General features: G+C 47.6%; 1 protein-coding gene across 1 annotated transcript; it reads right to left on the bottom strand.

The window, feature by feature from the left end:
* Positions 1-1,505: 1,505 nt before the first annotated feature.
* On the bottom strand, positions 1,506-10,634 carry LOC144675996 (CD209 antigen-like protein C). Its single transcript, XM_078536515.1, has 6 exons — positions 10,340-10,634; positions 8,481-8,600; positions 4,513-4,632; positions 4,067-4,209; positions 3,030-3,136; positions 1,506-2,641 (listed from the first exon to the last, which is right to left on the bottom strand). The coding sequence occupies exons 1-6, from the start codon at positions 10,404-10,406 to the stop codon at positions 2,467-2,469; spliced, it is 732 nt and encodes a 243-aa protein (XP_078392641.1). The 5' UTR covers positions 10,407-10,634; the 3' UTR covers positions 1,506-2,466.
* Positions 10,635-12,084: the final 1,450 nt, after the last annotated feature.

Genomic DNA, 12,084 nt, shown 5'->3' with positions numbered 1-12,084 from the left:
CTTCAGGCTTAAGTGAGTGTCAAAGGTGTTTAGTGTGAGCTTAAAATTCGCTGTCGACTCCCCTGTCCTATGACAATGCCATCTGCCACTGGACCTACTGCATACAGAAAGGTCCTGACCTGAAGCTTCTGCTCTTTCACGTGAAGGCCTGATGCTGCTCCATACTGGAGACAATGGTGTTTCCATAACTCCCACTGCTGGCCTCTCCGCAGGCACTCGGGGCGGTTAAATGGACCAGGTTGGGGCAGGGACTGCTAACCAGGGATGGTCATCCTTTCCTCCCTCCAGTGTTCTTCCTTCTTCCATCAATGTGTTACAAGCTGCTATCGAGCTGCTGTCACCCTGTGGTTCCTTCGAGAACAACCTTGTGTTTTACGCATCAATGTCTCCACGGCTGCCACCATGTTATATAATGGTCCTTCCATCTTGGCCTCTAGGCATGGGACTTGGCTATTGGGCACCCTGTAGATTCTCTTTGGTATCTGATCAACAGTTGTTTACTAGTACGACTTGTGAACAGGTTACAGAGTAGGCACATTACACCTAGGCCTGTTTCCAACTCCTCTCTCTCTTTCAAGAGTCTAACTCATGACTGATTGAGGTTATTGATATATCATCATCTATGTCATACATGAACATATCACACCTGTTAACTCTTTTTTTTATGCTCCAGAACAGACGACATGGGCACAGTCTCTAAAAACATTACTCTGGGGTTGTTCCAGAGGACTGGAGAATTGCAAGCATTACACCCTTGCTCAACACAGGGTGAAAAGATAAACCCAGCAACTACAGGCCGGTCAATTTTACCTCGACAGTGGGGAAGCTTCTGGAAACAATAATCCAGGAGTAAATTAAATCATCACAAGGACAAATGCAGGTGAATTAAGGAAAACCAGCACAGATTTGTTCTGGGAAAATACTGTTTAATGAACTTGCTGGAGTTTTTTTGATGAGGGAACAGAGAGGGTCGATGAGGGTACCACTGTAGATGTAGTGTATACGGACTTCCAGAAGGCATTCGATACAGTGCCACACAACAGGCTTGTGAGCAAAGTTATAGCTCACGGGATGAAAGGGATAGCAACAACGTGAATAGATAGGGAGAAACTGCCGCGTTGGGGAAAGGAGCGAGGACGAGAGGGACACAGATTTCAGTTAATCGGTGAAAGAAGCAATTGTGATTTCCAGCTCATTGTGGTCACTTCCTGGGTAAACATCAGGACACCGAACACACCTAAGGGATTGGTTAAAGCAAAAGTGCGTAGGTTGGTGTATGAAGGAATTGAGAAGTTAGGTGCAGTATTACCAAGTTGGAGATCTTGTACACATGTCTGAGTTGGTAGGTTCCTCAGAATGAACTGTTCTGTTCAAATTGTACTTGTGTCTCTCACCAACTGTCCGTACGCAGAAGGTGTTTTGAATTCTTTGTGAAGTGTGTTGTGGTGTGTTTTCCCAAACCCTCAGTGTGTCTGATCCACTTTACTAATCACTCACAGCAAACTCACATTATGATCAACTCGAGTTAGTTTATTTGCATTTAAAACCCGGGGCAGAAATGTTCACAATGTCAACCTCCACATTCACACCCACACACACACACACTCACACACCCACACACACACACCACATATACACAACACATAACACTCACACACAGACACACACAACATATACACACACGTTCACACACACACCCACACATTCACTCACACACGGACACATAAAGACACACACACACTCACACAAGCAAACACTCACACACAGACACACAGACATACACACACAAACATATACATACCAAAATACATACACATGCAAACACACACAAAAAAAAATGCACCCACATACACACAGGCGCACACATACACAGACACACATACGCACACACACACACACACACTCACACACAGACACAGAAATGGAGGATAGACAAAGGAAATTTTTACAACTATGGATAGTAACAGTACAAGAACCACGGAGATGAAAATGAGTTCACATGATTTCCAGAGTATGAGAAGAAAAAGTCCAAAGGCTATTTCCGATGTGACGGAGTTTAGTCCCAAGTCCAGTGAGAGGTTACTGCACGCAAATTGAATGTCTCGTTTCTGACTTAACAACAATGAAAACATTGTAAGGAGTTACTTCATTGGCTGCAAAAGTACATTGGGGATCTCCTGAGTTAGTGAAAGGTGCTAGAGAAATGCAGGGCTTCTGTCGTGTAACATTTTGTCGGATTCCTGCCTGGATTTATAATGGGGTTTTCCAAAGTCAACCGTCACACTGTCATTCCACCCCTCCTACCACTGGTGGCGCTGCAGGAGGCTTCTCCTGGGGGAGAAGGGGAACAGATGAACTTTCACCTTACGGACGTGGCCTCGGGCAGTCAGGGATTGTGGGGAAGGGAGGAGGGGCTGGGGATCTTTGGACAATCCTGACACTCTCGTTCTGTGTCCCAGTCTCTCTTCAGGAACAATATTTCTCAATATCAGCTGCCTCGATGCAGGGCAGTGCCCTTTTCTCACAGATGAAAGAGAGGCGATCGGTACAACTGACATCATTCCAGCCGTTTATTCTGATGATGGCACAGTTTTCATTACGACTCCCATTATTCGGTTCACCCTGCTCCCATCGAGTAAAACTGGGAATTGGGGAAATAAAAAATACCGATAAAAATCCACCACATTCTGCACAGAATCAACAAGATTCCTACAGCCTGGTACAAATCCCAAACTAATCCCACTGTCCCACTCTCTCCCCATAGCCCTGTATCAATCCCAAACTAATCCCACTGCCCCACTCTATCCCCATAGCCCTGTATCAATCCCCAAACTAATCCCACTGTCCCGCTCTCTCCCCATAGCCCTGTACAAATCCCAAACTAATCCCACTGTCCCGCCCTCTCTCCATAGCCCTGTACAAATCCCCAAACTAATCCCACTGTCCCCACTCTCTCCCCATAGCCCTGTATCAATCTCAATCTAATCCCACTGTCCTGCTCTCTCTCTTCATGCGACGCTGGGACTCACCTCACTGGGGTCCCATCCACCCATTTCCAGTTTCCTTCACTCTCTCGATCTGTTAGTCCGATCCAGTAATCCCGAGGATTGTTCTCGATAGATTTCTCTATGAAATTCTGCAGTGGATACAATGATGGGGTGTGAGCAGTTAGTTTTACGGCCTTAATTCACAGTGACACAGACACACACACACACACACGGACACACTCTCACACACACACACACACACACACACACACAGGGATACACTGACTCACTCACACACACAACTGATACCCAAAATACACCAAACCCTTTCTAAGGAAATTCTCCCTCATTCCATCTGATTAAATATCGGGAAGACTGAAGCTGTTTTTTTCCGTCTCTGTTCCAAACTCCATTCCCGAGTTACCGACTCCATCCTGGGAACTCTCTGAGTCTGAACCAGATTGTTCACAAACCGGGGTCGTGTTTAACCTGGAGATGGGATTCCCACCTCATATCCTCATTGTCACCAAGACGGCCTCTTCCCAACTCCGTAACATCGCCCAGAACCACCCCGGACTCAGCTCATCAACTGCTGAAACCCTCGTCCATGTAGTGTAGAGAGAGCTTTACTCTGTATCTAACCCCGTGCTGTACTTGTCCTGGGAGTGTTTGATGGGGACGGTGTAGAGGGAGCTTTACTCTGTATCTAACCCTGTGCTGTACCTGTCCTGGGAGTGTTTGATGGGGACAGTGTAGAGGGAGCTTTACTCTGTATCTAACCCCGTGCTGTAACTGTCCTGGGAGTGTTTGTTGGGGACGGTGTAGAGGGTGCTTTAATCTGTATCTAACCCCATTCTGTTCTTGTCCTGGGATTGTTTGATGTGGACAGTGTAGAGGGAGCTATAATCTGTAACCCCAGGCTGTACCTGTCCTGGGAGTGTTTGATGGAGATGGTGTAGATGGAGTTTTACTCTGCATCTAACCCCGTGCTGTACCTGTCCTGGGAGTGTTTGATGGGGACAGTGTAGAGTAATATTTTCTCTCTATTTAATTCTGACCGATGCGTCTGTCATTCTCACCTGTTCCTGTTCTGTATTTATGACGATGAGGTGTGAAGTTCGGGATTCACATTGTAGTTTTGCCGAGTTCCATTCCTTGCTCTTCGTTGACAATCTATAGCAATGATGATTATGAACTTTCCAGCCGCTAGGACAGAGAGACTCTGCAAAATTATGAAGACTTAGTTCAGAGAAATACATCAGGACATTAGGAACAGGAGGAGGCCATTCAGCCACTCTCGAGCTTGTTACACAGGAACAGGAGGAGGCCCATTCAGCGCCTCTCGAGCCTATTACACAGGAAAAGGATGAGGCTATTCAGCACCTCTCGAGCCTGTTACACGGGAGCAGGTGGAGGCCCATTCAGCTCCTCTCGAGCCTATTACACAGGAAAAGGATGAGGCTATTCAGCACCTCTCGAGCCTGTTACGTGGGAGCAGGTGGAGGCCCATTCAGCGCCAACTCACCCGAGCAGTTTCGGAGAACGGTGCAGAGGGATCTGAGGTTCCGGAGCATCTTTTCAAGGGTCTCGGACATGTTCTGGATCTTTCCGTTTAACCCCGTCATGTTCTTGTCCATCTGTAGGACTGAGAGAATCACAGGGTCACAGAACTCACAGGATTAAAGGACCACAGGGTCTGAACCGCACAGAAGGAGGCCATTTGTCCGCACTGGCTCTCCGAATGAGCGTTAGGACCCAGTGCCATCGCCCTGCCTTTTCCCCCCTGTACCCCTACACATTGTATCTGTTCAAATAACCATCCAATGCCCCCTTGAATGCCGCGATTGAACCTGACTCTACATATTCTTCCAGCCAAAATCAATCACTTCACACTTCTCTGTGTCAAACGTTGTCAATCCCCTACCTGCCCACTCCGACACCTGCCTATGTCACAACAGAGCTGGAGTGAGTGATGTGGATGTGGGATATATCAGGGTGTTACAGTGCGGGGTGTGGGGTACATCACAGTGTTACCGTGAGGGGTGTGGGATACATCAGAGTGTTACAGTGAGGGGTGTGGGATACATCAGGGTGTTACAGTGAGGGGTGTGGGATATATCAGAGTGTTACAGTGAGGGGTGTGGGATATATCAGAGTGTTACAGTGAGGGGTGTGGGATATATCAGAGTGTTACAGTGAGGGGTGTGGGATATATCAGAGTGTTACAGTGAGGGGTGTGGGATATATCAGGGTGTTACCGTGAGGGGTGTGGCGTATATCAGGGTGTTACAGTGAGGGGTGTGGGGTATATCAGAGTGTTACAGTGAGGGGTGTGGGATGTATCAGAGTGTTACAGTGAGGGGTGTGGGATACATCAGAGTGTTACAGTGAGGGGTGTGGGATACATCAGGGTGTTACAGTGAGGGGCGTGGGATATATCAGGGTGTTACCGTGAGGGGTGTGGGATATATCAGGGTGTTACAGTGAGGGGTGTGGGATATATCAGGGTGTTACAGTGAGGGGTGTGGGATACATCAGGGTGTTACAGTGAGGGGTGTGGGATATATCAGAGTGTTACAGTGAGGGGTGTGGGGTACATCAGGGTGTTACAGTGAGGGGTGTGGGATACATCAAGGTGTTACCGTGAGGGGTGTGGGATACATCAGGATGTTACAGTGAGGGGTGTGGGATACATCAAGGTGTTACCGTGAGGGGTGTGGGATACATCAGGGTGTTACCGTGAGGGGTGTGGGGTACATCAGGGTGTTACCGTGAGGGGTGTGGGGTACATCAGGGTGTTACCGTGAGGGGTGTGGGGTACATCAGGGTGTTACCGTGAGGGGTGTGTTGGTACATCAGGGTGTTACCGTGAGGGGTGTGGGGTACATCAGGGTGTTACCATGAGGGGTGTGGGGTACATCAGGGTGTTACCGTGAGGGGTGTGGGGTACATCAGGGTGTTACCGTGAGGGGTGTGGGGTACATCAGGGTGTTACCGTGAGGGGTGTGGGGTACATCAGGGTGTTACCGTGAGGGGTGTGGGGTACATCATGGTGTTACCGTGAGGGGTGTGGGGTACATCAGGGTGTTACCGTGAGGGGTGTGGGATACATGAGGGTGTTACAGTGTGGTGTGGGTTATATACCAGACTGCAACTGTGAGGGGTGTGGGATATATCAGGGTGTTACAGTGAGGGTTGTGGGATATATCAGGGTGTTACAGTGAGGTGTGTGTGATATATCTGAATGTTACAATGAGGAGTGTGTGATTTCTCACAGAGGTAAAGTCATGGGTATGGGATATATCCCAATGTTACAGACAGGCGGGTGGGATATATTGCAGTGTTAAAGTGAGTGATCTGTGATATACCACAAAGCTACAGTGGGTGTGTGAGGTATATCAGAGTGTTGCAGCGAGGGGTGTGGGATATATCAGGGTGTTACAGTGAGGTGTGGGTTATATACCAGACTGTAACTGTGAGGGGTGTGGGATATACCAGAGTGTTGCAGTGAGGGGAATGGGACATATCAGAGTGTTACAGTGAGGAGTGTGTGATATATCACAGAGGTAAAGTCTTGGGTATGGGATATATCACAATGTTACTGAGAGGCGGGTGGGATATATTGCAATGTTAAAGTGAGTGATCTGTGATATACCACAAAGCTACAGTGGGCGTGTGAGGTATATCAGAGTGTTGCAGCGAGGGGTGTGGGATATATCAGGGTGTTACAGTGAGGTGTGGGTTATATTCCAGACTGTAACCGTGAGGGGTGTGGGATATATCAGTGTGTTACAGTCAGGGGTGTGGGATATATCAGAGTGTTACAGTGAGGGGTGTGGGGTACATCACAGTGTTACCGTGAGGGATATGGGGTATATCACAGTGTTGCCATCAGGGGTGTGGGATATATCAGAGTGTTGCAGTGAGGGGTGTGGGATATATCAGAGACTTACAGTGAGGGATATGGGATATATCAGAGTGTTGCAGTGAGGAGTGTGGGATATATCAGTGTGTTACAGTGAGGGGTGTGGGTTATATCTGCATGTAATAGTGAGGTGTGTGAGATATATCAGAGTGTTACAGTCAGGGGTGTGGGATATTTCAAAATGTTACAGCGAGGGGTGTGGGATATATCAGTGTGTTACAGTGGGGCGGGTGGTATATATTAATGTGTTACAGTGAGGGGTGTGGGATATATCAGAGTGTGACATTGTGGGATGTGGGATATATCAGAGATTTACAGTGAGGTATGCGGGATATATCAGAGTGTAACAGTGAGGTATGCGGGATATATCAGTGTGTTACAGTGAGGGTTGAGGGATATATCAGAGTGTTACAGTGAGGGGTGTGGAATATATCAGAGTGTTACAGTGAGGGGTGTGGGATATATCAGAGTGTTACAGTGAGGGGTGTGGGATATATCAGAGTGTTACAGTGAGGGGTGTGGGTTATATCAGAGTGTTACAGTGAGGGGTGTGGGATCTATCAGAGTGTTACAGTGAGGGTGTGGGATATATCAGTGTTACAGTGAGGGGTGTGGGATATATCAGAGTGTTTCAGTGAGGGGTGTGGGATATATCAGAGTATTACAGTGAGGGGTGTGGGATATATCAGAGTGTTACAGTGAGGGTGTGGGATATATCAGTGTTACAGTGAGTGGTGTGGGATATATCAGAGTGTTTCAGTGAGGGATGTGGGATATATCAGAGTATTACAGTGAGGGGTGTGGGATATATCACAGTGTTGCTGTGAGGAGTGTGGGATATATCAGAGTGTTGCAGTGAGGGATGTGGGATATATCAGAGTGTGTTACAGTGAGGTGTGTGGGATATATCAGAGTGTTACAGTCAGGGGTGTGGGATATTTCAAAATGTTACAGCGAGGGGTGTGGGATATATCAGTGTGTTACAGTGGGGCGTGTGCTATATATTAATGTGTTACAGTGAGGGGTGTGGGATATAGCAGAGTGTGACATTGTGGGATGTGGGATATATCAGAGATTTACAGTGAGGTATGCGGGATATATCAGAGTGTTACAGTGAGGGGTGTGGGATATATCAGAGTGTTACAGTGAGGGGTGTAGGATATATCATTGGCTGTGTCGTGTTTGAAAGGGATCGTAAACTTTTGCTTTTGCTTTATTTGAAAAGTGGCCCTTCTTCAACCAAACAACTTCGATTAAGTTATTGAAAGCTGTAAAAAAGCTTTTTCCTATGCTCCTGTTATGTGCTTATGTGTGTGTATGAAGTTGTGATGACCCACCCGGGTTTGAATGTATGAATAAACTACGCTGCTGATTTAAACCTAGAGAGATGTTGCTGCTTCTCCCTTAAAATCTGACCTCACAAACTGAGGGTTTGGGTAAACGCAGCACAGCCTATTTCCAACATGAAAACACCCCTGCTTACGGACAGAGGGTGAGAAAATAAACGAGTTCAGTATTGCCTCCGTTCACTCTCTGTAACAGTTTCAATGTGAGGTTCAGCTTCCTACCTTGGACTCCCAGCCCTATTGCAATAGCCAAACTGATGATTAAGACAATGAGGCAGGCGATGCCAAGATTTGTTGAAGTTATTGATCTTCTTCCTCCAGCTGTTTCCTGTCCAGTTTTACCTGGAATAGAGAAGTAAAGATTGACCCACGTTGAGCAGCCTGTGTAACTGCACGGAACAGACAATGGTGACGTATCTGCCTCCCTTATTGAGAGAAACAACAACCACGTTACTCGTTTATATCCCTCGTTTCACATCCCAGCACACGGTACAGGAGGCTTATCAAAGAGAATCGAACACCGAGTCACACAGCGAGATATTAGGGACAGGAAACCAAAAGCACAGACACAGGGATCGGTACAAGGAGCGTCTTAAGGAGGGTAGAGAGAGAGAGAGACAGACAGAGAGAGAGAGAGCCGGATAAAGAGGGAGAGAAATGGAGAGAGACAGAGAGTGAGAGTCAGATATATAGGAGGAGAGGTTTAGCGAGAGTTCTCTGCATCACAGGGCCCAGGCAGCTCAAGGCTTCTGGGGATAAACATAGATACAGAGTAAAGCTCCCTCTACACTGTCCCCATCAAACACTCCCAGGACAGGTACAGCCTAGGGTTAGATATAGAGTAAAGCTCCCTCTACACCAACCCCATCAACCACTCCCAGGACAGGGACAGCACGGGGTTAGATACAATGTAAAGCTCCCTCTACACTGCCCCATCAAACACTCCCAGGACAGGTACAGCACGGGGTTAGATACAGAGTAAAGCTCCCTCTACATTGTCCACATCAAACAATCCCAGGACATGTACAGCCTGGGGTTAGATACAGAGTAAAGCACCCTCTACACTTTCCCCATCAAACACTCCCAGGGCAGGTACAGCACGGGGTTAGATACAGAGTAAAGCTCCCTCTACACCGTCCCCATCAAACACTCCCAGGACAGGTACAGCACGGGGTTAGATACAGAGTAAAGCTTTCTCTGCACTGTCCCCATCAAACACTCCCAGGGCAGGGACAGCACGGGGTTAGATGCAGAGTAAAGCTCCCTCTACACTGTCCCCATCAAACACTCCCAGGGCAGGTACAGCACGGGGTTAGATACAGAGTAAAGCTCCCTCTACACCGTCCCCATCAAACACTCCCAGGATAGGTACAGCATGGGGTTAGATACAGAGTAAAGCTCCCTCTACACTGTCCCCATCAAACACACCCAGGACAGGTACAGTACGGGGTTAGATACAGAGTAAAGCTCCCTCTACACCGTCCCCATCAAACACACCCAGGACAGGTACAGCACGGGGTTAGATACAGAGTAAAGCTCCCTCTACACCGTCCCCATCAAACACTCCCAGGACAGGTACAGCACGGGGTTAGATACAGAGTAAAGCTCCCTCTACACCGTCCCCATCAAACACTCCCAGGACAGGTACAGCACGGGGTTAGATACAGAGTAAAGCTCCCTCTACACTGTCCCCATCAAACACCCCCAGGACAGGTACAGCATGGGGTTAGATACAGCGTAAAGCTCCCTCTACACCGTCCCCATCAAACACTCCCAGGACAGGTACAGCACGGGGTTAGATACAGAGTAAAGCTTCCCATGTACTATCTTTACCAAACACTCTATCTCACTTTCTGACTCTCTGTCTCTCTTATTCTCTCTTTCTGTTTTTCCCTCTCTCTCTCTATGCATGTGTCTCTCTCACTCTCTCTTTCAATCTCTCTCTCATTCTTGTTGACCTCTCTCTCATTCTTGCTCTTTTTCTCTTTCTGTTTCTCCATCTCCACCTCTCTCTGTCTCTCTCTATCTCGCTGTCCCTCTTTTTAATTCTCTCTCTCTCTCCATTGAACAGTTTAACCTACGTTCACTGGGGGCTGTCGTGTTGTTTTTGATGTGTCTTATATTCATGTAGTCGGTGTCCTGCTCCATGGTTTGTGTCTGAGGGGTCTCTCTCCTCCGTTCCTGTCCTGTCTGATTCTCTCTCTCTCTCAGATGTGTCTCAATCTTTCCTCAGACTCGATGTCAGGGCGTAAACTTCCTCAAAACTGTTTCTATTTTCTTCATTTTTGTAATGCCACTTCCCCTTAGACCTGTGTGACAAAGTGGTTCAGTTAACCATGTACAGCAGCTGCCGAAGGCTTTACATTTTTGCCAAGCACAGGGAGAGCCAACATGGCTTCAGGGAACATCAGCAGAATTCAAAATCATTTCACAAGCCTCTAGACTGCTTGTTGTAACTGGAAAAGGTCTATACACTCACACACCAACACATACAGACATTGACACACACTCACACGCGCACACACCCACACATACACACACACCCACACACTCACACTCATACACACAGACACTGACACACACTCACACACACCCACACACACTGACACACACTCACACTCATACACTCACACACACACACACACAGACACTGACACACACTCACATGCGCACACACCAACACACACTGACACACACTCACACACACAGACACTGACACACACACAGACACTCACGCACTCAGACACTGACACACACACAGACACACTCAGACACTGACACACACTCACACGCACACACACACACACTCAGACGCTGAAACACACACACTCACATACTCAGACACACACACACTCACACGCACACACTGACATGCACACAAACTGACACACACTCAGACACTCACACACACAGACACTGACACACACTCACACACCCACACATTCACACACACACTGACACACACACACACACTGATACACACTCACACTGACACACACACAGACACTCACACACACACACTGACACACACACTGACACACACTCAGACACACACACTCAGACACTGACACACACTCAGACACTGACACACACACAGACACTGACACACACACAGACACACACTCACACACACAGACACTGACACACACACAGACTGAATGATCCTCTGAACCCTCCTGGAAACACTAACCAATAACCTGGCAGCAAATATCACGTCATTTTATTCCAAAGTGGAAGGTTTTTCTTCCCATTGGTCCTCCCGGTGAGCATTGAGGTCAGGCCTTGCCTTCACTGACCAGGCAGTGAGTGTAGGTACGTCCATACGAACATGTGAACATAGGAACCAGGAGCAGCAGGAGGCCATTCAGCCCGTTGTACCTGCCCCACCATTCAGTAAGACCATGTCCGATCTGAATGTAACCTTATTATGTCACAGCCAAGGGTAAAGGCCGAGGGCTTCAAATTCAAATCCCAGACGGAAACTTGAAACAACTGTTACAACCCATTTTTGCAATTTGTAAGTTTCGAGATGCAGACCACCCCCATCAAACCCAGAGCAATGGCGTAGACCCTTAAATGCCCTCTGAGCAAGTGCAATTAGGGATGGGCATAAATGCTGGCCAAGCCAGGGGTGTCCACAACCCATGAATCAATAAATAAAAACTCGGAGACACCGGCAAAGAGCTGTTATGGCAATATAATCATTCTCAGAATGTTATTGTGATTTATTGTAAAAGTAGGTGAATAGTGGGGTTTGGACAGTTTCTCTGTGTTTAATCGGCTTGGAGACAGCTGGTCTGGAGGCTGAGATTCATGAAAAGAAGCT

The sequence above is a fragment of the Cetorhinus maximus genome, unplaced genomic scaffold (assembly GCF_964194155.1).
Source record: "Cetorhinus maximus unplaced genomic scaffold, sCetMax3.hap1.1 HAP1_SCAFFOLD_1265, whole genome shotgun sequence".
In the NCBI taxonomy this organism is placed as follows: domain Eukaryota; kingdom Metazoa; phylum Chordata; class Chondrichthyes; order Lamniformes; family Cetorhinidae; genus Cetorhinus; species Cetorhinus maximus.
The sequence above is the reverse complement of the archived record's forward strand: the minus strand, read 5'-3'. Positions and strand labels throughout refer to the sequence as shown.